General features: G+C 38.0%; 3 protein-coding genes across 3 annotated transcripts in view; all 3 read right to left on the bottom strand.

Annotated features, from left to right (window-relative positions):
* Nucleotides 1-256: 256 nt before the first annotated feature.
* Nucleotides 257-9,255, bottom strand: LOC139717493 (beta-1,3-glucan-binding protein-like). The gene is made up of 9 exons (XM_071629000.1): nucleotides 9,097-9,255; nucleotides 8,404-8,478; nucleotides 7,592-7,652; nucleotides 6,534-6,716; nucleotides 5,726-5,803; nucleotides 3,232-3,349; nucleotides 2,217-2,291; nucleotides 793-937; nucleotides 257-505 (listed from the first exon to the last, which is right to left on the bottom strand). Exons 1-9 carry the CDS (start codon nucleotides 9,253-9,255, stop codon nucleotides 257-259), a joined length of 1,143 nt encoding a protein of 380 aa, XP_071485101.1.
* A 3,995-nt stretch (nucleotides 9,256-13,250) lies between these two features.
* LOC139717495 (uncharacterized) lies at nucleotides 13,251-18,629 on the bottom strand. The gene is made up of 3 exons (XM_071629001.1): nucleotides 18,438-18,629; nucleotides 15,031-15,125; nucleotides 13,251-13,782 (listed from the first exon to the last, which is right to left on the bottom strand). The coding sequence occupies exons 1-3, from the start codon at nucleotides 18,627-18,629 to the stop codon at nucleotides 13,251-13,253; spliced, it is 819 nt and encodes a 272-aa protein (XP_071485102.1).
* A 7,443-nt stretch (nucleotides 18,630-26,072) lies between these two features.
* LOC139717456 (uncharacterized) overlaps nucleotides 26,073-26,789 on the bottom strand; it is a 15,596-nt gene continuing 14,879 nt past the window's right edge. The window contains exon 10 of the mRNA XM_071628962.1: nucleotides 26,073-26,352. Coding sequence (XP_071485063.1) covers nucleotides 26,234-26,352 — 119 coding nt within the window. The 3' untranslated portion in view covers nucleotides 26,073-26,233. The remainder of the gene's footprint in view (nucleotides 26,353-26,789) is intronic.

Here is a 26,789-nt window from a genome sequence, read left to right on the forward strand (position 1 = left end):
CCCTTACCTTCATCAGAGAACAGAAAGAAATGGCGATTATTGTCAGCACTATGAACATTTGGGGGATGGTGCTTCAGAGGTTTTTGTTTTCTAAGGAGATATTCAGTTCCAAGTAGTAATTACTGCATCCTGGCACTCAAGGAAAAGAGCAGCCAGTTGCAGTGTTTAATAGTTCATATTTTGGTAATCATCATTTTCATTCATATGGCCGATTGGTAAACGAGATTGAAAAGTATCACGGGGGCAAATTTAGCATCTAGCGCTCCCTGTAATGATACGTGGTTTCATCGTGGGCGTAGACACGGATGTAGTTGACTTGCATCGCAGCATCCTCCCCGTTGTTGACGTCCTGATTCCACGTTGGCAACCAGCTATCCTTCGCCTGCCAGAAATCTGTGGCGGCAGTTGGCGACGTGTTCAGCCAGGGTTTGCTGTACGGTTGGTTCACCAGGGAGTCTCCGAAATAGTTGGTTCCCCCAACAGCAACATTCAGGATAAGGTAGAACTATCGAAGAAGAACATAATGTATATTCTTCGTCAAATGGTTCAGTCTAATACTTTTCTTTTTTCTTTTTTTTTTGAGAAGTAGAAATAACATACATGATGTCAGTATCAAAAAACAGGAAAATCGAAGTGTTTTTGAATAGTGATATATGATACTATACAGACGAACAAAATGTTATAACAGAGCAAACTTTGCTGCTGGATACAGTTCTGGGAAGAAAAAAAATAATGTTCCCTTTTCACTTCATCAGAACGGGAGAAATGATAATTGGTGGCAAGCTGCCTTACCTCTTGGTCAAAAGGGGTCATTTTATTTCCAGAGTTGACCCAGGGGTTAGCGAGTCCCGGTGCGGCATTCTCGAAGTCAGCAAAGTCCCAGAATCCCTCAGTTCCCGGATCGACGGTGAGAATAAGCTCTGAATCAACGTAAAACCTAAAATGACACATCAGTCACATGACCGTGTAGACCAGATGAAATAAAACAGGGAAAAGGTCGGCAGTTTCTCGTCATACTACACACCCTTAGTGACGGTACTAGAGAGAATTATGTACATTGCTAGACTAGTACACACTACGAATGCAGTCCAGACAGAGGATTAAAGGCATAATTTACCATTTGCAGATCAACAAAAACCCAGCATTCGTGCTTAAAATAGTTCCAAAATGTAAGTTTAGGATAGAAACAACCACTGTAAAAATGTGAATCCGTATAATCAATGTTAAGTGTTGTTAAATACACAAAATGTGAACAATACTTATAGTAAAAATGTTGCCAGACTGAACCGTCTACAGTTATTGTTTAGTGAGAAAAATATTGATATCTCCTCATATTTTAGGCTTTATTGCAAAAAATTCATATGATAGGATGTTTTGTGATACAACAGACCTACACATACGCATCAAATATGATATCTTGAACATTTTCTAAATCACTGTTACCAAAGGTAAACAGGACCTATAACAGTCAGGCTGCGTTCTCCTCTGTAAGGCTGATTTCGTTCGGGTTATTGAAACAGTCGAAGTTTATCTTGCAATCAGATTATAGAAGAAATCAAGTGTAATCTAATATAAAGTCTAGAATACAGTAGACCCTTTGTTGTCGAAAGAAGGGCTACGCGAATGAAGCACTTTGGATATCATGATTTATGATAGTCATTCTGCAAATCGTAGAAAGACAAGTTTGTTTTGTCCACGTTCTCTTTCAGTAAAGGCTATAGAGAGACTTTATGTTTGTCGGAACTCGTTTTCATCTTGAAACGCCAAGTTTCTCTCTGAAAGGTCGCATTTCTCATGTAGGATTTCCATCTCTATGCCTCACATGGAAAATGTCTTTGTCGGTGAATAACACAAGGAATGCGCATAAAATTTGTACGGGAAGGTCATTATATGCTAAGATACTTACTCAATTTTAAATCATTTTCGTGGACCTTTTTGTGCTAACTATAATAATTGATTCCTCTCTCATGTGACCATCAAAATCAAGAACCGCGATGTTTATACAAGGAATAAATTGTCACATTCCAAGTTATTTTTACTTTCTAAATCCCTGCATGCGTCTTTAAAGCCTTATGAAAATGGCTGACTTGGGTAATGATGTGTTTAGGGATTAAATCTGCTGGTTCAACCTTATAATACTATAATGAGGTGGCCTGAAATATAAAAAGTGAAATAAAAACATTGAAGAAGACCATAAAATTGACGCCCTGTCTAACCTGATGTTTGTGGACGTCCAGTCGAGAGCGTAGGTATGAAAACCAGTTCCAAATGTATCTGATCCGTCCAGGGTTCTGCAAGACAATGGAATTCCATAACGTTTCCCATTTGAAACTACTTTTGATATCACGCGTGAATAGATTCATATGATAGGCTAACAGCTGATTTTACGGATCCGCTGGGAATGTGAAATTTAAGTCTAAATCATCTTTTATATTGCCAATTATCGACCATCACACATCGGAGCAATGTAATTTTCAAATTATATTGCCCCTCTTTCACAAGTTTTAGGGCCAAAAATCAAGGGCAGTTTTGTCTAGTCTGTTGAGCCAGTGCCCAAACTATGGATACAGGCGAGTCTTCTTGCTATGCATACAAGTGCTAGAATTAGAGAGATACAATTATGGTTGACAGAGATATTACGGATCGCTTTTGTCCTCCCACTATTATACTTCTTCACAAATTTACTGACCAGGATAATTAAATTTGAGTCTTTGCGACGTTTATCTTATAAAATGTACATTGTACGTGCTATGATTGATGCATTGCCCATTCACTATTGTTTAGCTATCATAGTTTCTACCATATTGCTCAAGTCGGGTTTTTTTTTTTCAGCCGTGTCTTGAGAAAGAAAAGTCACTTTCAGTCTCGAAACGCTCTGTAAGGCCATTGTGACATAATTATCATTACGTCCTGTGTCACTGTGCAGTCATTTCAATACACCGAGGCTTTCTAATTGTGACACCGTAATGTTGAAATAAAGAATTGCAGATCTTTCAATTCAATACAAATCAATTCATTTATTTTCGTTTGTTCAAAACATAACACAAAACAAATCAGGAATAACATCATAAACATAAGCATTCGACTTTGCAAAAGATAAATGATACCGATAAACATCTTTATGCCCTACACAACTGTTTTTCTATAAATCAGTCAAAATGCCCGGCTCATCTGTTTTTTTTTTAAAATCTGTCAAACTGAATTATGATGTTAAATGAACTGATTTCTCACTTGGTACTGTGGGTGAGGGGGTAGGCATTGAACGACCATAGCGGTCCCCAGTGCATAGTTGATCCCATTTGGCTAACACCCACGGGAGAACCGCTGCTGTCAAATAGCTGTCGGTTTCCTGCAAGGTGAAAGTATTTATTTTGTAATATCTACAAATTATTCTTAAAATGTGAAGTCATGCTGCGTCAGGAGGTCTATACGAGAATCAGATTTTGTACGGCCTACATACTTGAGTGGATATTCTCATACTTTCTTTCTGGGTCAAAAGCTTTCGACAATAATAATAATGAAGTATCACAATGTAGGTAAAAATTGAGTGATCCCTAGCATTTCATATTATACAGTGCTCTAAAGAGAGCTGTGTTGCAAAACGAATATTCCTTACACTTGTTTAAAATAGCTTTAAGATATCATGAAAGCAAAAAGTCTTGACAGAACTTACCGAATGTCTTATCACGTATTATTATCCATACAGAGGATTTTTAGAGCCCAAATACAAGTGTTATTTTGTCGACGCACCTCATAACCTCCAACCCACTTAAAAAGTTTGTTGAACTCGACCAATATTTTTTGCCGAGGCAACCAATATTTAAAATATTGGACGGCAAGAGGAGGATTCCCCAAAGTTTTTATAAACTGCACCGTGATTGGTTGAGATATATACGAGATGACCTGAAATAAGAAGTACAAACGTCTGTGATTGGTTAATCACGAATTAACTAGAATATCGTTTCTTCTGAAATTCTGTGTTTATACAAACAAATTTCATATATCAATTAGTTGAAATTGTTTTTCACACAATTTTTCAAAATATCACTTTCATAACAGGAAGTTAAATTTAGGTTTGATGAAAAAAAGTTGCATTTTTTTTTGTGCATGCAGGCGCAAGGCGACGATTGATCTGCAGCTCTGCATGCTCAGCGCTACTGCTAGATAGCCCGCGCGCGATATAATGTAGCCGGCCGCCGCCGCTGCGCTTGCATTTGCATGCGCGATATGCATATTACAGTTACTGTACATGTACGTACGTGTGTACAAGTACGTTATATACAGCACAGCAGGACTAGTTGTGGTAGTAGCATTAGTAGCCTACTTCGATCTTTCACGATCTACGGTAGATGTGACGTGAATTGTTTCTCAGATCTCGGATACAAATACATCTAATTCTGGTCTAAATTAGCTAGATCTCGGTCTAACAGTAACATGACGGCTACCTTGGATACATAGATCACTGTTTTATCAGAGACTGAAGTGGATTAACTGGCACTGAAGAGTGTACATGTACCATACCCCATGTCAGGATCACTACACAGTAGGAACAGCACTCGGAGTCGGAGACAGAAAGGGTAGGCCAACGTGAAAACATTCTTTGCTAAAATCCTCTGTAGGATAATAATGATGATATTGAATGTCCCATTTTCGATTAATACAAGGAAATATTGGACTCGCTAAGCAAAATATTGGACTCGTCTTCGACTCGTCCAATATTTGTGCATAGCTCGTCCAATATTTCCTTGTATTAATCTCAAGGCCATCCAATATTATATAATTATACTAATAGTAGACGTTATCATAACTGTATAAAACTGACAACAGAATATGTTTTGAATATTTTCTTCGTGGAACGTGCTAATGGCACGCATCTGAGAGAAGACGTTTGTTGTTGTTTTTATTTGTTTATTTTTTCTTTTATAGAAAGGATACTCCTGATTGTTAACTTTTTTATCAAAAATGTAGGCCTACTTGTTTAGCCAATAGAATAGCTGCTGGGGTTGAGGCTCGTTGACTCAAAAGCAGCATACTGCACTTGTCATGCAGGTAAAGCCATTTACTCGAGATTATGACTACAATGGGGACGATCCGCTAGATTTGAGTGTGGAGATAATCAATTTGTAAAGTTATTTTGCACTGATTTCATCTTGACAGCCTATTCATTTCGAAACATGGCTCCGCAGCACACATCACTTTTTGATAGTTGAAAAATACTAAAGGGGATGGCTAGTAACTGATTAGTGGGAATCGGTGGGAATGCTGGGGATGATTGTTCCAATTCTTGTGGAATTCACTTAAGAGTACACTATATACCTATTGTTGTGTGAAAATTATTTGCTTCAGAACGGTCTCATATTCAATTAATGTGCAGTTTAATGCCCCGTCACTATAGAGGCATGCTAACCTGGAAACATTAAACTGCACATTACTTGAAAATGAGACCATTCTGAAGCAAACAATTTTCACACAACAATAATGTACTCTTAAATGAATCCCACAAGGATTGGAACAATCATCCCCAAGCATTCCCACTGATTCCCACTGATCAGTTACTAGCCATCCCCTTTAAGTGTAATTCCAAAAATATTTTGTATTTATTATGCATTTATCAAAGTGTCTATTGCATTGAGTTTCTGTTTGCATGATGTGTTCATGAAAGAAAGTGCAGAAAAATGAAATTGGAGAAAAAAAAAATAAATAGAGTGATTTTCTTTTAATTTACCTCTGCACTCCACCAAGTCGATTTCTCCCGATGCAGGCCAAGTTCCAAAACGATTGTGTTTGGGTAGAAGCCAGATCGCTGATGAAGAAATAATAATCGCTTTCATTTGAATTGTCAGCCGATTACTTATTGCTGACATTTCAAAAATGTAGTTGCTGAATATGATTTGTGAGTAACATTATAATGTTTGCATCACTAATGTTTGTGGCTGAATGTTATCTGAAGAACAATTACGCGCTTTGCTAAACGACAGGATAAGTTTGATGACACAGATATTTTACCATACGTATAATAGGCACTATATAAATATATATAAAAACACCGTTTTGCTCATAATGTTCATTACTGCATGTTTCATTACAATTATGATCATTACTACAACATCCATCATAAGACATGTCATCTCTATAATCATTACAGGTAGATCGTCACTTTTGTTTCTGGTACCATGTTATAAAGAAACTAACTACATCATATTATATTCCAACTATTGGCTATGAAGAAACCCAAACAAGTCTTTGTCTTGTTATCGACAGAGGTGTGTGTTTACATGCTGATACACCGAATAGAAATATCCTGAATAATCTCAACGATCGGTGTTAAAAAAAATGGCAATACTGCCTTAGGTTATAAACGCCCATGTGATACATTGATATTCGCAGTCACTGTGCTGCTTGGCACACTTAGTCGTTTTGAAAGAGAATAAACTGAAAGAGAATAAACTGAAAGAGAATAAACAGTGGTGATGCCAAAGGCGAATAAAAAGTATAAAGAAAGACATGTGGAAGGAGAAAAAGTCGAAAGTTACCTGGCCATATCCAGTCTCCAGACGGCATCTTAGCCTCAACCTCTAGTCGTCCATACTTAAATGAAAACGTGTTCACGGTTCTGATCCTAGCCGACTGGATAGGATTGAGAATATTGCTATAACTTCCACTTCGCTCGCACCCCCACCAGGCATTACCCGTGCAAAGGTTGGCTGGTGATGAACCTGGGGAATGGATGGCATTATTATAATGTGTGGCCTATATCTTTTCACTGTAGTATAATAGAATAATAATTTTGTATTTGTATCCGCATGTTTAAAGATGTTTGTCACGATTTTTATAAAAATCACACCGGTAAATACAGTAGTAATCCCTATGAAACAGGAATGAAACACATTTAAGAGCTACCACGCTTACTGGTGGCATGACAGTAGTTGAAAAAGTACAAACTTATCTAAATGCAATGAATATAGTTTGGAATGTGGGTTGGCGTAAACACAAATACATGATGACATTAGAGACAAGCGTCTACGAAAATTTCCCGAACAGCATAATTTTTTGTCAGTTAATTCGCTTTTTAAAGACATTGAGCTTCTGTTTGACATACGTATGACAAGAATGCAAACGAGAGACTGGTAACAAATCGACTTGAGCCCAGATCACAATCGGGGTCAGTTTAATCAAATTCAAATTTCGTTTTTGTTTTTGTTTTTTTTCGCCAAAACTTGGTGTACAATCATCCTTTTAATCGAAGAATGATTGTATAATTGTGTATGTTATTGATTTTGTACAACATTCTGCAATTCAGCCATCTTCATGACTGCAAATGAATTTTTAAATAAACCATTACCATTACCATCACCATTAGTACGCTTCACTCTTTGTTTTGTGTGTGTGTGTGTGTGTGTAGCAAAGGATAAATGCAAGTATAACATAAATGAGATATACAGGTTAAAATGGCGAAAATTAGTAATGAAAAAGAAAAACATGTAATTAATTGACCAAGATGAACAATGTAATGTATCAACATTGGAGGGACACGTCAATGAAATGACTGTTCATGTGATTCCTGGTAAAAAGTATATTCAATAAATCTTACCCCATAGATTGAGGATTCCATTGTACAGGAACTCTTCTCCGTATTTGTCAGAGGTAAGAGTCTAGTGAATATAAACAAATTAATCACCAAGGTCAGCAAGGTGGTTCCTTTTCAAATAAAAAGGATAAATCTGCGCTTATACGGACAATTACTTATTATCCTCAAAATATCATTGCATACATGTCGAGCTATTAATTGTGTCCAGTCGTGGCAGCTATATATGGATAAAATCACGTAATAACTAATAATTATACCCTTTGTGGCTAAACCCCTTTTTCACCATACTGAGATTTTATTTGGCAGGATTTTGAGTAGGTCCAGTTTGCCTTGATAATGACCTGAAGGGAAGCACGAGAGGTGGTGTACAAAGTCAATGGGCAGTGATGGGGATTGTAGAAATCTTCGAGAATGGATTCAAACGCAGTAGAATTATTTTCATATCAAGGGTAGCCTTCTTAATGCAGGACTTCTCGTCTGAAGGATATTGCCGTTATTACCCCAGCTTTGTTAGGTATCATTTAACGTGAGTCTAGAGGGCTATCATAAGTAATAAACAGTTTTTCCCCACTTCGCATGATTCAAATAAAAGGATTTCTGGTCTTAAACCCCAAATATAACACTGTGATCCTTCATTTCTGCGCTTTGAGTAGATAGTTAAGATAGAAAGTTAAGCAAATCTGTATGCAAAGGTAGTGATGTTATAGAATAATGCATGATAGATGAAAATCCGTGTGATATTTGATATCTTCACCAACGAAAACTTGTGTAGCAAAGATCAGTAAAAGGTTCTTATTGCACTTGTTTCGACTTACTGGTTTGATGTACAGAATGCCATCACGAACGTAGCTGTTGGAACGGTTGTTGGTGTAATACTGGAACTCCCAGTTCTGAGGTAAGGGAAGGTTTAAGAGCAACACCAATGTGTATTTCCAAAAACGTACATTCTTCCCTTTCGGGCCAGAAAACACAGCCATAGCAAGCTCTCGGCCAGTCAGATCTTCTCATTTTCAGATGATTTTGTGAATCCGTTTTCAACATCATGCAAACATGTATATTATGAGTATGGTCATACTTGCGGCAATTAGGATAACATACAGTCAATCCCGTCAACAGGCGTCTCTATGGCAAATTGGGACAACTTCATTTTACGAAACATTTGTTTCAAATAAATGATCAAAGGCCAGAAATAAAAAGAAAATACTATAGTGTACAACGAAAAAAAAAATGTATTATACTGTATATATCCCTGTCTGCTAGAGCACTAAAAACTGGGTGTAGATAGAAGATGAAGGAGTAGCAGCAGAAGAAGAAAGGGAGACACGTAAAGAATGAATATGAAGAAGCGAAGAGGAAAACAACAAGAGGAAGATCAGGATTCAGACATTGACGGGCTTGTATTTTAACCACGTCAGTGTCAGGGACTTTGTACAGTGTAAGACGCTAAGGGATTTTCTGTCCCAATTAGCATCCGAAGCACAGACTTGAAAGAAAGAGTTAATGCTCACTCCTCCACCACCGGCGGTGATCTCGTGCTCCCAAATATGATGGTTGAACGAATCGAACTCTTCCTGGAAGATGAGACCGTTGCATGGCGGCAGGTTCTGATCACATGAAGAGCTGCATGGGTAACTGCTGCATGTAGAGTCCTCAGCTGGAAGAATCATGACGTAGAATAATTATGACATATCAATGGGGTTTTTTCACATAAAATCATCGCGTAAAAAAAAAAAAAAAAAAAAAAAAAAAAAACGGGAATTGCAATTCCGCCTGCAAAGTTGAATCAAACAAAAAGTAATAATTTACACGAGCGAATAACTTCAACAACAATCAAAGGCTAAGTTCACCGAAATGTCTGTACGGTGAATTGAGTAAATGCAGCAATATTTGTAGATTACATGGGTGAAAGTTTGAGGGAAATCGGATTATCCGTTCAAAAGTGCGGCCATCGCTGTCACTGTGTCAAGGGTAATTATGTGACAGTCATCAATATCACGACATATAACTTAATCATTACTCATAATGTCTATGTTTGCCTTTAAATATTATGGGGCAAAAACGGCAAAAAAGTGAAAAACCTGTAAAAACTTCTGAATAGGATTCTAAGTAGTCTAACAGCATTAGGCAAAGTCTTTCTTTTTTGTTTCTCACCTGTAGCAGTTGCTAAGCAGCTGCAAAGTAAGAGTATGCACAGGGGCCACCACATTGCGACTTTGGAGTTGCGTCTTGAGCGTCGATCCTCTCGGCAATGTCTTATCTATCGACTGAAGATGGAGACCAGAGCTACAGCAGCCCCCTTCCCTTACTGCTGTTATGAAAGCTTGCGTAAGTGGTCGTGCCTATCTCTAATGTTAGTTACATATTAATAAAGATGTACTATTAAATCCTGCCGCTAGCCACGCCATGTGTTCATTTCTCTGCACTTATCTGCCTGATGATAAGTCACACGAATCACTTGACGGTCTATTATGCTCTACAGGCAGAAGATATCCTCTTTTACATTTCCTTGAACCCATAGTCATCGAGAAGATACTTCTAATGAATCATGAAGAAAATAGCGATAGTGATTATTATGCTCTTCTCTTCTTCTTCGTGTATTAGAGTGACTACAATCAACTTGTTGATAATTCTGTCATTTTCGGGGAAGTCTATTAAAGTTGCACAAGTCTTCAAAGGGTTCAAGTTTAAACTTCATATCAGGAACACTATGATTACCAAAATATTGTCGTTTTATCAATAACTAGCAGATGATAATTATAATGGTATCGAAACGACAGCAATATGACGGAGGATATAATGATTTTTCTGCAAATGTGAGGAATGGAAAAATATTTGCCTAAACACGGGATGGAATCTCACACGCGCAATAGAAATAGGTCTGCGGAATGGAAACATTGAATGCTAAGTTTCATTTGAAACAATACATATAATTGGTAAATCGAATAACGATAGTAAAAGAATACAGATTTAAGACAAACCGCAAAAAAAAAGAGAAAGAAAAAACGTTCCATTCAAGGCTGTGAAACATGCACTCGCTTATAATCGATATCGTCGTCAATCGTTACACATAATTTCCCTCCTCCTCTGGAGGCTCTCCTCTGTCTCAGTTAAAAAAAAAAAAAAAATGTCCCTGAGAAGCGAACATCTGGCGCGAACGATTCTGTTTACCCCACCTTAGTTGGCGACTTGCCTAGACATTTACTGATAACGCAGAACAAACACATCATAGACAAAACTCATCAAAGACATTATTAACTTAGAACTTGACGATTAAAAACTGACAAACATGACAGGAACAGTATTGCACGAAGAATTTTCGGAAATATATTACATTGCACATTTAATGTAACTAAACACATTCCGAAATACAACATTGGACAGAGTGTGTACACAATCCCCACAGCCGAAAATGGTCAAGATTCAATGGAGTTTCATTTCTCCTTCTTCTTCTTCAAGTTCTATTGTCCTCTCTTCTCATAATACAACTCTTTTCGAATCGCATTCAAAACCTGACCCTTGTGTGTGTGTGTGTGTTTGTGTGTGTGTTTGTTTATTTATTCATTCATTTATTTATTTGTTTGTTTGTTTGTTTGTTTGTTTGTTTGCATTCCATGCCTCTGGACACATCGCCTTGACATTATCCACATTGATCCAGTCAAAATAATTTATAGTCAAAACAATAGAAGGCCCAAAATATAATAATTCTGAAGTATGCCCAGCCTCGGGGAAAGAGGGGGTTGGACACTCATATCGTGTTGCCAAGGTGTCATCTTCTGTGGTACATGTACACCAAACTAGTGGATCCCCTAACATTCGTTGAAGATTATTTTGCACACATGCATCTACAAGACTTGATGGTACATCCAACACTTTCTGTGCCAGTTATTACTTTGGACGGTATGCACAAAGCTATGGAGCTTCCTGTGCCTATTGGCACTCGAAGCACGCGAAGGGTTACAGCATACATAATATGTACGTTTTTTAAAGACATAGTTTCCCATTTCCAGATGAAACAGAAACCCAGCATTAGTTCTTCAAAATAGTTCTAAAATGTGAGTTAGGAATAGAAGCAACCACTGTAGAAATGTTAATCAGTTTAACATTCTACAGTTATGGTGTACTGAGGACCAAAAACACAATTATCTCCTTATATTTTAGGCTTTATTGCGAAATCTGCCATCGCAATCTAAAGGCTGACGATGTTTGCTTCTATTACGAGATTTTTAAATTGCAACTGATTGGCAAATTGCTCCAAGTTAAGCACGCATGAGTGAGCACATCTCATGGTAATCTGTCAAGTTTTTATGGCTTCTGTGATAGGTATTGTAAATTCAATTATCTCCATGTGGCATTTGATAGTGTATGTATTATATAAAATTTGTTTCGTACTTAGCAGACTACTGAATAACTCCTTACTGAAATATCGAACAGGGCAGTAAGTTGGCTCAGTCGGTAGCGCGTCTGCCTCCCGATCCTAAGGGCCCGGGTTCGAACCCGAGTCTGGACTGAGCAATGTTGTGTGTAATCATACCGTCCCCTCTAGCAAGAGGCAAAACACTCTGTCCCTCGGGTAGCACATAAAATTGAGAGAATCACAATTCATGCACGCAAAAGATCCCGCTTCATTTATTCATCGCAAAGAGCAGGGTGTTTACCCCAGTGAAGTGGTCCCACCTCACATCCAAATGAACCCCATGGAACACCAGCTTAGTGTAGCTGAATATGGGCTATCCAGCCACCTTCTCAGACGGAAATGAACAAACAAACAAACAAACAAACAATAAATAAATAAATAAATAAATGAATACAAGCAGTGTCTATATGACTAGATGGTTGTCTAATGCTGAATTGATCATCTATTTCCAATTCATTCTAAACAAAATGCCGCAAAAATAACAAACAAACTCTGAGCTGGGATCATCCATACCTGCACTTAAGTAGCACATACATCAATCAGTAAGGGAAAAACCTACGTACTGTATACACTGGATACACCATTTGACGGCACTTAGCTAATTATTTCAAGGACATTGAAAAGAGAAACAATGCAAGAGGTACAGGGGGACTGGAAAGGGTTTTATTTGAATTACAAAACTTGTCAAAAAGAAATAAAAAAAAAAACAGTGTGCATATCTAGCAAAATTTATGTTGATATTCATACAGAGAGCATTCGAAATGAATGCAGCAGATTTCAGTTAGGACCTGAAAGAAGGACTAAACCTTTGTCAAAAGACAGACCTGACTAATTTGTCACGTTTCAATCTCTCCCTGCCTAAAGATATGAAATGAAACAGGACAGCTGAGAGTTTTGAAATCAAAAGACAACATGACGTAATAATTGAGAACTCATGACGACCCATGACAACTCTGCTCTGTTAGTAACTCAATAAGTCATACATCGGATTATCCTTTCACTATTAGGCCCTACTAGATGTCTGGTCACTAACACGAATGCAAGGTTGCGCCTACTCACTGTAGGTGGACATGGTGTACAAACTTTGCAAGATAGGTAGGCATTGTATGCCTAACATATAAATAGATAAATAGAATATGAAGTCTTTTGAACCAGAGAGAAGAAATCATGGGTCAAATGATTATCTTTGTCCATAATGTCATGATTTACATCGAAGAAACTTCATCGGTTCTCATTGAGTTTAACTAGTCAGATATTTAGCCAGCTGTGTTCAGCAAGAAACGATTGCTCTCCGTGGTTTGTTTTTACGTCGTCAATCACACCGTACTTGTCAACTGTTAATTTGGCATATCTGAAGGCGACTGGGCAATGATCAACTGACACTTCACGTCTCCATTCCTTAGCTCGCGCGCTGCCGGGAAATGTCGTCGTGTAGGTGACGACACACGAAATTTTCTTTGCAAAGTAAGTCTCGAGGACAATCTTTATTGAAGAGCGCCCTCTAAGGTTTCTCCGTTTGTTGAGATTAATTTGGCAGCCAAGTAGTTTTCTTACATCGAACTGTTTCGCGTAAATATCTGAGAGGACAAACTGCAGTCTCCTCGTTTGTACGTTGCCAAGAGGAACATGGCTGTTCACAAAACATTTGTTTGCACTTTCACGATGGGGTTCGTTGAAGGGGTTTCGCTTCCTCGATGTCGACTGGTCGAAGACGATTTCTGAAACGACGTTCGGAGTGGTCACGATTTCGTCCAAATTCACCGTAGTGTAGGCTTTGTGGCTGTCATTGAAAGATAAAAGCAGTTATAGAGTGTAATGATCCTTGAGTTTATCGTTGTTTTGGGTTCAGTGGCGTATCTGGGGGGGGGGGGGGGGGGCAAAGGGGCACGTGCCCCGGGCGCCACTCCTTGGGGATGCCAAAAACGAAAAAACGAAAAAAAAAAAAAAAAAAAAAAACTCGCCCGGACGGGGGTACTGAGAAAGGAGGGGGGGGGGGGGCAGAACACCAAATCAAACAAGATAAAAACAAAACATAATGATGACGCGGACAAAATGACAATGTTTATTGTGTTCACGCAAGGATTTCATGTTTTGTAAGCTGAAGTATACAAAATTTTTGGCTCGCTCGCTGCGCTCGCTCGCCAAAATTTATATAAAAAAGAAGATAAGAATAAAACGTGATGATGACGCGGACAAAATGACAATGTCTACTGTGTTCACACATGTCATTTTATATCTAGCAGGAAAATGTAACATGGAGTTCCCGCTGCAATTTCTTTCGTTCTGAAGCGATCGCCGATTGGATCAAAAGAGGGCGCCAACAGTTTCGATCATGGGGGGGGGGGGGCGAAAAAAAAACACGAGTCAAACAAGATAAGAACAAAACGTAATGATGATGCGGAAATGTACAAATTTCGGCTCACTCGCTCGTACTGATCTAGAGTATTTTTTCAAGTCCTCAGTGTGTTGTTATAAATCGTTATCTATAGGGCCATCACTATATCTAGATTAGAATTGTAAGATTTAATAACCAAAACATGACAAGAATTCCATGTTTTGTGATGTAAAATACAAAACTTTTCGGCTCGCTCGCTGCGCTCGCTCGCCAAAATTTATCAAAATTTATGAAAGTTTATTACATTTAAATCACCCTCAAATGACCCCTTTTTAAGTGCTTGAAAAAGCATATCATGTGGACATAAACATGTGTAAGAAATATTCCTTGATAATACAGATACTAATAACTCATAGTGTGAACCATTGCTATATTAGAATAAAGTAAGACTGGTTCCAAGTTTAACACTTTTTTAGATTGAAAGTAACGATACTTTTCGAATCCTGCACGAATGTGTTCTCGGAATATTCAAAATACTACACCGTCATGAACTGTTACCTCATATCTTTCACTGTTCAAGAAACAGAAAGTCATCATAAGATTGCTTACGCTTTCATAAATGGTAGTCGCCAATTCTTGACAGTAAACCATCGTCGCACAGTAGTTGCTCGAGGACGCTCGGTTCGTTGATACTTTTCTGAGGAAGTCCCTTGAAGAAATATCATATTCTGCCGTTTCTTCAACTTTGTAATCGTGGAGCCCGTCAGATCTTTCTCTTCGAAGAAAACCTAAAGGATTATAAATCATGAAGTATTACAAGAATAAACTCTTCTCTAACAATTTAAGAAATATCAAAATTAATGGTTTTGTAGTTGCACTACTATGATTGTATATACAGTGTGCATGGAAGAGCAAAACAATATACATGTATTGGGGATCTTCACTGTTTCTTTCTTTTAGGGGACAAACGTGATACTTCTTTAATATCAACTTTCTCTGAGCGATGTAACTTGTATTAGTCGGGTACCTAAGGGGGGGGGGTCACCGTGCATCCCCCCCCAGGACTCCTCGAAACTTACATTTTCAGGATCCTCATGACATACCAAAACATAATCAAGATGTTAACAGGAACGAAAAGTGGCTGTTCTAGGTGAAATTTAATGTATTCTATTGTTTTTCATAGTTTCTTATGTATTTCTTTGTTTTTCAACTTTTTCAACTTTTGCTTTTTCTTTGTTTTTCTATCAGAAATTGTCACTGACCACTTTTCTACCATAATTAGCACAAAACTAATCAATGAAAGTGATTACTGTAAAAATAATCAGGTTTTCATGACCTTCATGACAGAGCACCTGTTTTCCATAGGAAATGTACACAAAAGCACAAAATTGTGCCCGTTTTGGGACGACATTCCGCTACAAAAATGGGCGTGACTTCGCACAAGTATGAGGGGAAGTTGCAAATTTGGTCTCGAAAGTTGCGTGAGACTTGAACAAAACAAATTGTGCTAATTATGGTAGAAAAGTGGTCAGTGACAATTTCCAATAGAAAAAAAAAGAAAAAACAAAAGTTGAAAAAGTTGAAAAACAAAGAAATACATAAGAAATTATGAAAAACAATAGAATACATTAAATTTCACCTAGAACAGCCACTTTTCGTTCCTGTTAACATCTTGATTATGTTTTGGTATGTCATGAGGATCCTGAAAATGTAAGTTTCGAGGAGTCCTGGGGGGGATGCACGGTGACCCCCCCCCCCCCCCCTTAGGTACCCGACTATATCTTGTGTAATACGATACTGTATTTCCTTGTGAACGTGCTTACTGTCTATGGGCAAGTAGTAACCTGAGAATAAGATTATTATGTTCACATGCATTTTTGATCTATGAAAAAATACTTGTTTTTTTTTTTTTAAAACCCGACGCTATCCGTATTTCTACAGACCACTGTGTGTTACTGAAGCAGGATATGGCACGTCTGAACCTCGCTCATATATTGAATATTATGTGAGTAGTCATTGGTGACTGCTCTGATCTCCTTCCTTCTGCCATTTCCTAATAAATGCACGTCTTTGATTTGATGACCAGACATTATTATAAACTGCCTTGATGTCGGTAAAATGTATTTTGTCATGACTGCAACCTCTAAGGCATATTATACAGAGAATAATATCATAAACTCAGCAAAAAAGAGAAAATTAAACACTTTTTGAGTTCAAAATTTTTCATGGAAGATTTTGATGAAAATCATTGTACTATATACCGTAATGAGGTAAATAATTCAGTTGGCTATCAAACTAGTGAAACCCTACGCATAAGCAAGCATGAGTCTTCCGATGCACAAAAGTAAAAATTGCAAATATTGACATGTTGTCTTATATTTGGAAATTTGATTTGATTTGATTTGATTTGATTAGATTTGATTTGATTTCTGCTGAATTCCGTTACATCAGATATAATTGTGTACAAGCCATTTATGACAAACAGTATATCAACAGATAGTTTTTAGTACAAAACAAACAAGTACAAACAGCTTAGGGACCTTAAGCAGAAGGGTCTCCAAAAACAAGCCGAGGCTTGACGGTATGGAGACCCTATACTGAGCTACTCTGGATAGAATAAGGGATAGAAAGAGAGAGGGAAGGGTAGGCGGAAAGGGGAAAACTATACTTACAGAGTGTATGTGTACCACTCCAACTACTTTACAGTAATAGTAATGATAATAAATGAATCTGCTATTAAAGTTAACACGTTCAGGGGCCTTTGCCGTAGTAATGATCGAATATGCACTAGGGCCTATATGGAAAATAGTAACAAATGATTACAAAGCATTCTACATGTGGTTATTTGACATGAAATAACAAGATATATAATGGTTATATGCCCTCCAAGATAACAATGAAAACGAAAGACCAGTTTAACATAATAAGAAACATGAATGAAATAGCCAAAGTAAATTTTCTGTTCTCTTTATCTCTTTATGGCTTCAAACAAAATCAGAGTTGGGAACTAAAAAGGGAAAATAAGAATTTTCTGTCAACTAAAACTTCAAATGACCTAGGTAGTAAGTGCATAAAGATGATTAAATGAACAGAATATCTTTATTTAATTCTTTTTATTTATTAATTTGATAATTCATGAGAAATTGAAGAATCAAACATTATTAACTATCACTTTTTTTCTAATATGAGAAATCACTTCAAATTCCTACCATTTTTGTATAATGTATATTGCTTCTTCTCTCATTTCTTTTGAACGTCAATTTGACAGAAGATTCTTCATTTCCTCCATTATTTTAGCCTTTGTTAATCTGTCGGACTTCAAAGATATTACAGAGGCTACAGCTTTATTTTTGCAACTTAATTCATGTTTGTTACTGTGTTAGATTTGTCTTTTATTTAAAAAAGCACTTGTGAAGAACACGCATGAATTACAAGTAGCTAATTTTTCCCCCTTTTTTTTACTTTTGTGAGTATGAAGAGAAAAACGAAGTTGTTCACTTTTTATTGACCCACCAGGTTGATAGCCAATAAAACTATATGGCAGATCTAATACATTAACGTTTAGCCAAATATTCCATGAGAAATATAAACTTGAAAAAGCGTTTGCTTTCTTTCTTTTTTTTTTTTTGCTGAGTGTATAATGATGATTATTTTTCTCAATATTGTTATTGTTATTATCATTATTATTGCCATCATTATTATTATACTTGAGTAAAAGAATGGTCAAAGTCTACACCTGCATCATATAGGAATTTTAAAGTGTTTCATCAATTTTCCATCCTGGACGCTAACACACACAAAAAAAAATGAATGCAATTGGTTACCCGTTTTGTTTTTTGTTTCTCAAAAAAAAAGAAAAAAAAAAAGAAAAAGAGCTTCCCCGGCAAGATTGAGATTTAATGCCAAGTAAGGATTTTCACCACAGACGTATCAATCGCGTGCGTGTGCGTGTACATGTGCTTGTGTGTGTAAAGCATTGTGAATACGTGTGCTTGTGTGTAAAGCATTGTGAATACACTTTTGAATGTTGACGATTTCAGCAAAAAAAAAAGTGCAAAAACCCAAAGTCTAGTGCTAAGCTGTGTCATGCCTAATTTTACCTGAAGTGGTCTAAATGCATCCGAGTGTTCTTCCAGGTGGGGGATGGGCACGAGGGAATCCGCAGATGTAGCCAGCCAGAGCTCTCGCGCCACACCCTGGGACAGGGATGGCCATATTTCTGGATGATTCAAGAACGCCTCTGCGCTCGCCCAGTCGGGCTCGTCCTGTGAAATGTCTTGCAGAAACTTCATAAATCTCTAGTGGGAAGCTCTCACAGAATAAGTCCTCCCTGTTCCGGGCTTTGGTCTTTTTACTTTCCAAGTGAGTATCAATGTTTTCTTGCTGTATGCCTTTCACGACTCATTTTGAAATAATAAGCGATGGGGATGTTGTGGTGGTAACTGCGAAGTACACTGACGTCACAGTGCCCAACACCATGTGCACCATGCGCAAGGATCAGAGACGCTATGCGGTCTGACGTCATAAAGGACAACGCACGCGTTCTCATTTCAATTTGTGTACATGTGTACATGTATTTTTTACCTCCGCTAAGGCAGGAGATTATGTTTTCATTACGGTTGGTTTGTTTGTTTGTTTGTCTGTGTGCAATATAGCTCAATAGGTTGTGAACGGATTGGAATGAAACTTGAAACTTGCAGGAAAGGTTGAGAATGACACAAGGAACAGAGGATTGCATTTTGGTAGTGTCCGGAATTTTTTTTTGTGGATTTTATGAAGGATTTTTATTTATATTTTGGCAGGTGGGGTCAATGAATTTGGTGTTCAAGCTGCGCATTACAGGTTTTCATACGCGCACTAAAGTGCGTGTTCAAGTTTCTGCTAGGGCGTGGCGCGCCGCGCAGCTGAGGGTTTATGACGTAACAAAGGCTTCTGTATTGGGAAATCGGGCGATTTTTCAGTGAGTGGAAATCACCGATCTCTATGGAAGAGCAAGATCATCGGTGGAAAGTAGTTGCTTGGCGAAGGTCTGCGCTCTCAGAGTGCTTTTCTAGTTCTTGTAATTTTGTAACAAGGACGGTAGAGTAGTAATGAAAGGAGACAGGACAGCTTGTTATATTTTCATAAGGTAGTTATGACCACTGTGCGGACGTGACTTGCTTGTTCGCGTGTTTGTTAATCTCGTATATATTTTGGCATCGTGTTTGCATCTTGTTTAAACCTCAAATCATTATCTATTATACATGTATTACATCGATCTGCGCTTGGAAGTATATTGATTGAGAAAGTAAAAATATTTAAATCCCCAAGTGAAAAAGTGCAGCCAACTGATGGGCCGGGAGTCCCAAAACACATGAGTCAGCGGCCTCGGCGGAGCATTTATGTTCTGCCCTCTCATGTTTGCGGCCGTAACTCCCAGCGTATTCTCCCACGGTAGGTTATCAACACCTTGAATACTCTGATATTGCTAATCGAAAAATTTGAACCTCAAAATATTTTGAACAGTTTGTTTTGGTCTTTGTTTTGGTTTTACTACCGCGGACAGCGAAACTTGGTTGATATCTTCTCTATCATCACCTGAATTTAGTTTTATTCTACTGATGTTCTGTCAGCGTATGTTATGGTCATCTATAGTTATCATTGAAATTTCCCGCCATACCGCCTCCACCATCTTGGATTTCTTTAATTTCATTTTGGCGTTGGGTGTTTTTAGCGTCGATACGTTTTCCTGCTCCAGTTTTTATTTCTTCTTACATGTCAGTGCCGGCGAAATGGGGGTGGGGGTGGGAAGGGGGGGGGGTGATGAAACCGGAAGTTGCAGCTGAAGTTGCAGTTGAAGACCTTTTTTGGAGTTCAAATTTATTCGTTTTTCCACAATAAAGTAATATACAGGTATAAACATCAATCTCATTTTCTTGAGTGACAGAAACAATGCATGTAAATTTGTACAGAAAAAACAACAATAATAGGAAAAATTAACAGTAGCGAAACATTGCAATAGTTGCGAAAGTGAAATACATTTGTAATTGTCAATATGCACTGTGTGAAAAAAAAAAACGGTTTATGGTCTATTCAAGTTTATGGTCTATTCAAGTGCAGTAATCTCACCAAGCTGAGCTGTGTGCAATGAACATGGTAATTGGATAAAAAAAGAAAAAGAATTGCTCTCTCAGAAAATATAAACAATTATGAATTGACAGGGTAGATCCACTTCACCTATTTTGAACCCTTATGTAATGTCGGGTGTGCTATGTTTTTTTATGTTTCTTTGTTTGTTTATTTTTTTCTTTGATTCGCTGTCACATTTTACTTCAGAAGATATCTCCTGTTGTCCTGTGTCATATCTGAAGTTATTCACATAGTTGCCGGCGCATGTCTGTCCGTCATTCCGGGCATTACATTCCCGCCATACCATCGCCACCCAGATTTCACCTCCTGAGTATTTGATCTCTACTGGGGCAGAACCACAAGCCTTAACATCCAACCGATGATCTGTGTCTGTTTGTTTCTATCTGATGTGTCTATATGCGCCTGATATCTCCAGTTTATCGAGTTTTTCTACCTGGTTATTCAATAAATCAAGGAATCTTCCGTTTTGAAATTCACATGCTTTGTCGTTGGTTATCTTTGTAAATTTTCATCCATTTCATTTTCTGTCAAAGGTCCTGACATCTATTTCTCTCTCTCTCTCTCTCTCTCTCTCTCTCTCTCTTTCTCAACTTGGGATACGCCTGCAAGCAATTTATGAGGGAGAGCTTGAAAATACAAAGAAGAACGTCAACAATATCGTTAAATCTTGTGTCAGACACAGATTCCTCAAACAAAGATTTGTGAACACACCAGAAAAGCGAAATGTAAATCTTAAAAATAACACATCATTCATGAAGAAATGACTCTATGTATCCATACAATGTATAATTACTTGGATGTAATATCCTTTATTTCTTATTACAGTGCTAAAAGTGAAAAAAGGTGAATAACAGTGCTAAAAGTTAAAACAGTGGTTATGAAAACTCGTGGTAAACCTGCGATCCGTTACTTCATGGAGCGCTTAAATCTAAAAGTGCTCTCCTCGGTTTTTTTTTCTTCGACCTGTTTATTTTGGCTCACTTTGAAAAGTTGGTCCCCGTCGAAGCCAAAAGAGTTTTGGTGTGGGTGTGTTTTGTGTGTCACGATATAATGTAGGTGGAGTTCATAGATAAAGCCACGGAGTACTCTCGCTATCTTTCTCCGGTGTTCGCAAGCGTAAGTCTCGTATCTTATTTATTTTAAAAAAAAATACATAAAATGACCAACAAAGTTCAGATGACCGTGGTGATCGTTAGTGGATTATGAGGACTTGCTACTAGCTGTGTATTAGCCTCGCTATTGATTGTAATGTTGAATCAATCTAACTCATTCAGATGTGCATATAGTTCAAGGACGCTTAGCATCAATTAGCAACAAGAACAGCATGATTTCATCCATGACCCACAGACCAAGTCAGGACAAGTCTCTCGAAAGTCGGGAATAGTTTGAATCGATGCACTTTCTTTAGTCCCGAGGACTCCGTCATCTCTGTCATAGGAATGCATATTGGAAATGAAACAGGCTTCCGTGTGTGGAAGAGTCGACACCAACTCACGTACAAGATCTTTTGACTCCCTGCAAATAGCAGGGGGTAAACTCGGTGAAGTGGAGAGCCTCAAATACATGCACGACAACGGACGGGGACAACTACAATGTACTCGTGCTCCACTCGCCCCAGGTATAGCCAGTAAATGTTATCAGCTAACCAGGAACGTGGTGCGATACGAGAAGAAGGTGACTTCAAACTCCAATGTTTTTTACTCTGTAGTATTCTTCTCGTCAATTGTATCCCGTAGCCTTTGGCAATAGCGAAGTTGTGTGGAAAATCTGGGTACTGTATAACGGATCCACTGAGGTATTTTAGTCATTGCAATATGTGATTTTCCTAACATAATGTGAAGGGTTCTCAATCAAGTCAGTATACCGGTATCCAACAATATCCTGTTCATCATACACCACTTCAAGATATTCCACACTTCTTTGACTGTCGCTGTTCGTAGGATTTGAGCCCTCTGTCTCGCCAGAAACGAGGGCATCTCGTGCTGCATCGCATCGGAGAGTATCAAACACCTCAGGTTCTCTTCTAGCCTTCGGAACGAGCCGACATTCCTGGTAGGGACAACAGGAAGTAGATACCATTGTTAAATAATGATGACTTCTGGTGGTATATGTGTATGTGCTGGAATTGAAACAGGGATTTTTCTTCAAAGAGGGAGCAACCGTCTCTAAGAATTTATAAAGTTCCATCCCGATGGAATCCCATCTCTTTGCTCAATTTTTCACTAATGAATAAAATTCATTCTGGTCAGTTTTTCTGTCTGCGTTTGTTACATACTCAAAAAGATGCATCACATCCCCAAGTTGAATTATCCTTCGGGTTTATGCCAGGTTTTAGTGTGTACGTCTGTGTCACACACAAACACACTGCTTTAGCTTCTGACCATTCGAGCATTGAGAATTTAGGGTTTCTGGGACGAACACTGAACAAGGGCTTTCTATAGCTTAGTCAGTAGAGCACCGGGCTATAGCAATCCGGAGGTCTCGGGCTCGAATTCCGATAGAATCCCATTTTCTTTGCTCAATTTTCCACTAATAAACGTGTAAAGTGGTTACAAATATAGCTCTTTTTCTCCGTTTACGCTGACAAACAAAGATTTAATACTCTGTAGTAATTACGGAGCATTAATTTTAGCGTGAATCTGTTTAGACAAGTCCCTTTTGTATTTGTTAAAAGCAGCTGGACGAAAGTTAGAGCTGAAAAATATGTACAAAAAAAAAATCATATGTTGCCAATTCTCTATCCTCAGCCGGAGCCTATTGTTAGACACAATAACTTTATTCGGCTAATTGCCTATGATGTCACATTATGAGCTACAGACGCGAAGACAATGAAGTGTGTTTATAGATTCGACTCCATAATGAGGGTTTCCTTTTTAGGCACTACATGAGCACGACGATGGGTCACCTCTAAATCAAAAGGGAAAGGATCATTTACGAATTCCAAACTTTATTTTTAAGTCTAATGCTATAGGAATCATTTCATCATCATCACCTTCATCTTCATGAACACACTTGTCTTCTTATCATCAACCTTTCATTATAGTCATAATTTACCATCTTTTAGCATCTATGCACTAGAATATGAAAACTGAATGCACCATGATTATGTTCAGATTTTTTTTTCTCCATTCTGCTAAACTAAATGTGTATACGTAGATAGGTTTCCTGGGCTGTAAGGTGTTCAAGTATCCGCTTATAGAGGCAGTCCTTTTTCTGCATAATTTGTTAGGTAATTATTCGCAAATTTGGTAGCACAATGTATTTTGGCTAAGGAATCAATGTACACATTTTATCTCCTCTCCTTTGAATCATGCACACTGTAATCTATATAAACGTATTGATGCTCTGTAAAGTATATACTGAAACGAACTGTGATTCATGTATTAAATTATGTGGAAGAAAACAAATGGAAATAAATAAATTGATACAGCAGCTGAGAACATAACATTTCTCTCGGTGTACGTCACAATTGTTATACTAATCACTGAATAATCTATTTTATGCATGCTGCGACAAAAGCGTTTGATGCAAAGGAACCGGTATGAAACAGAATGAAAGCTCCCCTATATAATTTAACTACATTTAATTTGGTGTTTTCGTGTTTTTTTTTTTGTTGTTGTTGTTGTTGTTGTTTTTTACAAACTAGTGCACAGCACTACGAAGAGAATTCACGGTTACGTGCGAATGCTTTATAATTTCATTTCGCCGATGCCTCATCAACCAAAGTAAGATGTTAATATCACCTCCGCCCAGTAATGACATGTTTTGTCATGCTTAAAGGGATAGTTTAGTATTGGTGGAGATGAGAATTTGGCTTTTAATTTTTTTTCGAGATACCAGGAAACCACTTATGAAATAGTACAGAGGATATCATTCTAGGAGGAATTCAAAGTTTATTTGATGAAAATCGGTTTTGGTATGGCTGAGTCACCAAAAAAACAAAGTAAAACAAAGCGATCGTAATAAAAGCTATAGGTCCCACCTTTTCTTAGGATCGCTCTTTTTTGGATGTCTCAGCCATTTCAAGAGAAATTTTCATCAAATAAACGCTGAATTCCTCTTAAATTACATGCTCTTTCATATTTCATTTTAAAAATTCTCATTATCTTACAAAGAAAAAATTATTAGTGGAAAAATGAGCAAAGAAAATGGTGGTAGAAATCTGAAGTTAGGGCTCAACCGAAACTGTACAATCCCTTTAACTTACTGTACACGTGGTTTACAGTATATTCCCGCCTCATCCTACACTTACCCGTGGAACATAAGGATTGGGAATGTGCTGAGAATTGTGTTCGATACACTGTTTGATGGTACATGCGGTAAGGGCTACAATGAAGAGCAGACCTAATGGGATGACAACAGCACAAGCGATGGTCACGACTGGTGTATCAGTTTCTGCATCTGGAATACACAGAGAATGGTATTCAGGAAAGAAACAGTTGGACATAGGCCTACACTGTACTTCCAAATACTGTATACCTTTATTTGGCTTCATACGGTTCTTTTTAATAATCATTTTATGCTAGAGTCACACACGGGCGGATTTCGTACCGGGTCCATAGGAATCAAAACCGTATTGACCCGGTTCGAGGCGCAGAGCCCGCTTTGACCCGCATTGTAACCCGTGTCAATTCCTGATGGATTTCAGGGGCTACGATACGGCGGTGAAATTTTTTTGGTTATGTTCAAAATTTCTCACGGATTTCAATTCCATATCGATATCCGAATTGACCCAGTTCGAACCGCATTGACTCGCATCGACCCTCTGCAACCCGCAACGTAAAACCGTATGAACCCTTGCCGTACGCCGCATTGCCTTCAATTCAACGGATGACGACAAGGTTTACATCCGCGTCGAAGAGGGTTGATACGGGTCGACAGGGGTCGAAAAGGATTCAGTTAAGGATTTAAAAAGCGGATTTTTATACGGTTCAATACGGGTTAATACGGGTCTCTACGGCTCGACCCGGGTCAATACGGTTATAAGTAATAAGACCCGGTTTGAAATCCGGCCGTGTGTGACTGTAGCATAAATTCCCCACCATTCCGGGACTATTCCGGCTAATTTTCACCCGGATCAAAGCCGTTTTGTGACTCTAGCATGAAGATGTCACTGTTCTGTACTTTCTTTACTCCAAAACAGTTCATAATGAAAAGATCGAGTCATGCCCTTACATAAACCTTTGTACATTACTTGATTGCAAACAAAAAAACAAAAAACTGTTTAGACAAGGAGTTTCAAATAGTAATGTCTTCACATACGTGCTTCGTTCTTCACATGTGTTCTGGGAAACGCTCAAACATCAACATAACTCAAAACAATATTAATTTTGTCATCTGGGTCGCATTTGATTCCAGTTGATTCCAGTTTACTGGAAACCAGTTGAAAGGTAACTGGTTTTGTATATTGGTACGGTTGGAAGGTTGGAGTTTGAATTCAACTGGCCTAATGGCCCACTAGTCAACTGGACAAGTTAGTCTAGTACAATTCCCGGAGTTGCAACTTGACATGATTGATTTGAACCAGCTGAACTGGTCCAGTTGTATTAAACTGGTATTTCTTTCTGGGAGATTGAATCATTGACCACTGATGAATACCAACGCTACACCGGTCTTTAAATCGAACCGGAGAACTGAGCGTTAATCTTCGCTATCTGCTCTGCGCGGTGACCGAAGAGTTTTTGATTGTCACTAAAGCCTAAATTGTGTAGAAGGATTTTATTCACAATGTAACGACATGGATATAAATGGTTCTTAGGCAGTGAGCCTACATACATGTCACACCTGTTGGGGCCATAGGCACGATTTGAACTTGTTCTGGGTCGGTAGAACCAGCGGAGTTGAACGCTGATAAATATAACAGGTATGACTCTTCAGCCAGCAAGTCTGAAAAGAGCGAAATTTTCACTTGTAAAATTATAACATGGCTGTGCATCGGTAACAAAGTCATTTTGCAATTTCACTTCTATTAAAGCCTCTGAAATTCATTACGGCTTTTTATTATATTGGAAGCCATGATATTAGATTTTTTTCCAAAAAACGCCTATCAATGACTTTCTTTAAAGACCATATTTTGTATGTATTGTATACGAATAAAGTAATTCATAGTTGGATGCAAATTAGAGCTCATCTTCAATCATTTGTACACAGTTACAACATATCGGATAAAAGCATTTGAATATCTTGTAGAAATGATATGATGATTTGCTGCTTATGATCATTATCTTTAATGAATGCCGATGGCTAATAATAGCTGGTATTTCGTGAGAGCATTTCGGTGAGGTCAGGACATGATTGATGTTACTAACTCGTCGAAGTATTTT

This window comes from Diadema antillarum, unplaced genomic scaffold, assembly GCF_040938485.1.
Source record: "Diadema antillarum isolate AM-2024a unplaced genomic scaffold, OU_Dant_1.0 scf00000075, whole genome shotgun sequence".
Classification (NCBI taxonomy): domain Eukaryota; kingdom Metazoa; phylum Echinodermata; class Echinoidea; order Diadematoida; family Diadematidae; genus Diadema; species Diadema antillarum.

What these genes read in the sequence shown, in the direction of transcription:
- LOC139717493 (XM_071629000.1), bottom strand. Translation starts at nt 9,255, where the DNA reads ATGATTCTTCCAGCTGAGGACTCTACATGCAGCAGTTACCCATGCAGC. An exon ending in GCATTCTGTACATCAAACCA is followed by an intron (nt 7,653 to 8,403) that starts GTAAGTCGAAAC and finishes TATATTCACTAG; the next exon opens with ACTCTTACCTCTGACAAATA. An exon ending in CCCCTCACCCACAGTACCAA is followed by an intron (nt 2,292 to 3,231) that starts GTGAGAAATCAG and finishes ATTGTCTTGCAG; the next exon opens with AACCCTGGACGGATCAGATA.
- LOC139717495 (XM_071629001.1), bottom strand. Translation starts at nt 18,629, where the DNA reads ATGAAGTTTCTGCAAGACATTTCACAGGACGAGCCCGACTGGGCGAGC. An exon ending in ATGCATTTAGACCACTTCAG is followed by an intron (nt 15,126 to 18,437) that starts GTAAAATTAGGC and finishes ATAATCCTTTAG; the next exon opens with GTTTTCTTCGAAGAGAAAGA. An exon ending in CAAGGGACTTCCTCAGAAAA is followed by an intron (nt 13,783 to 15,030) that starts GTATCAACGAAC and finishes TTTCAATGACAG; the next exon opens with CCACAAAGCCTACACTACGG.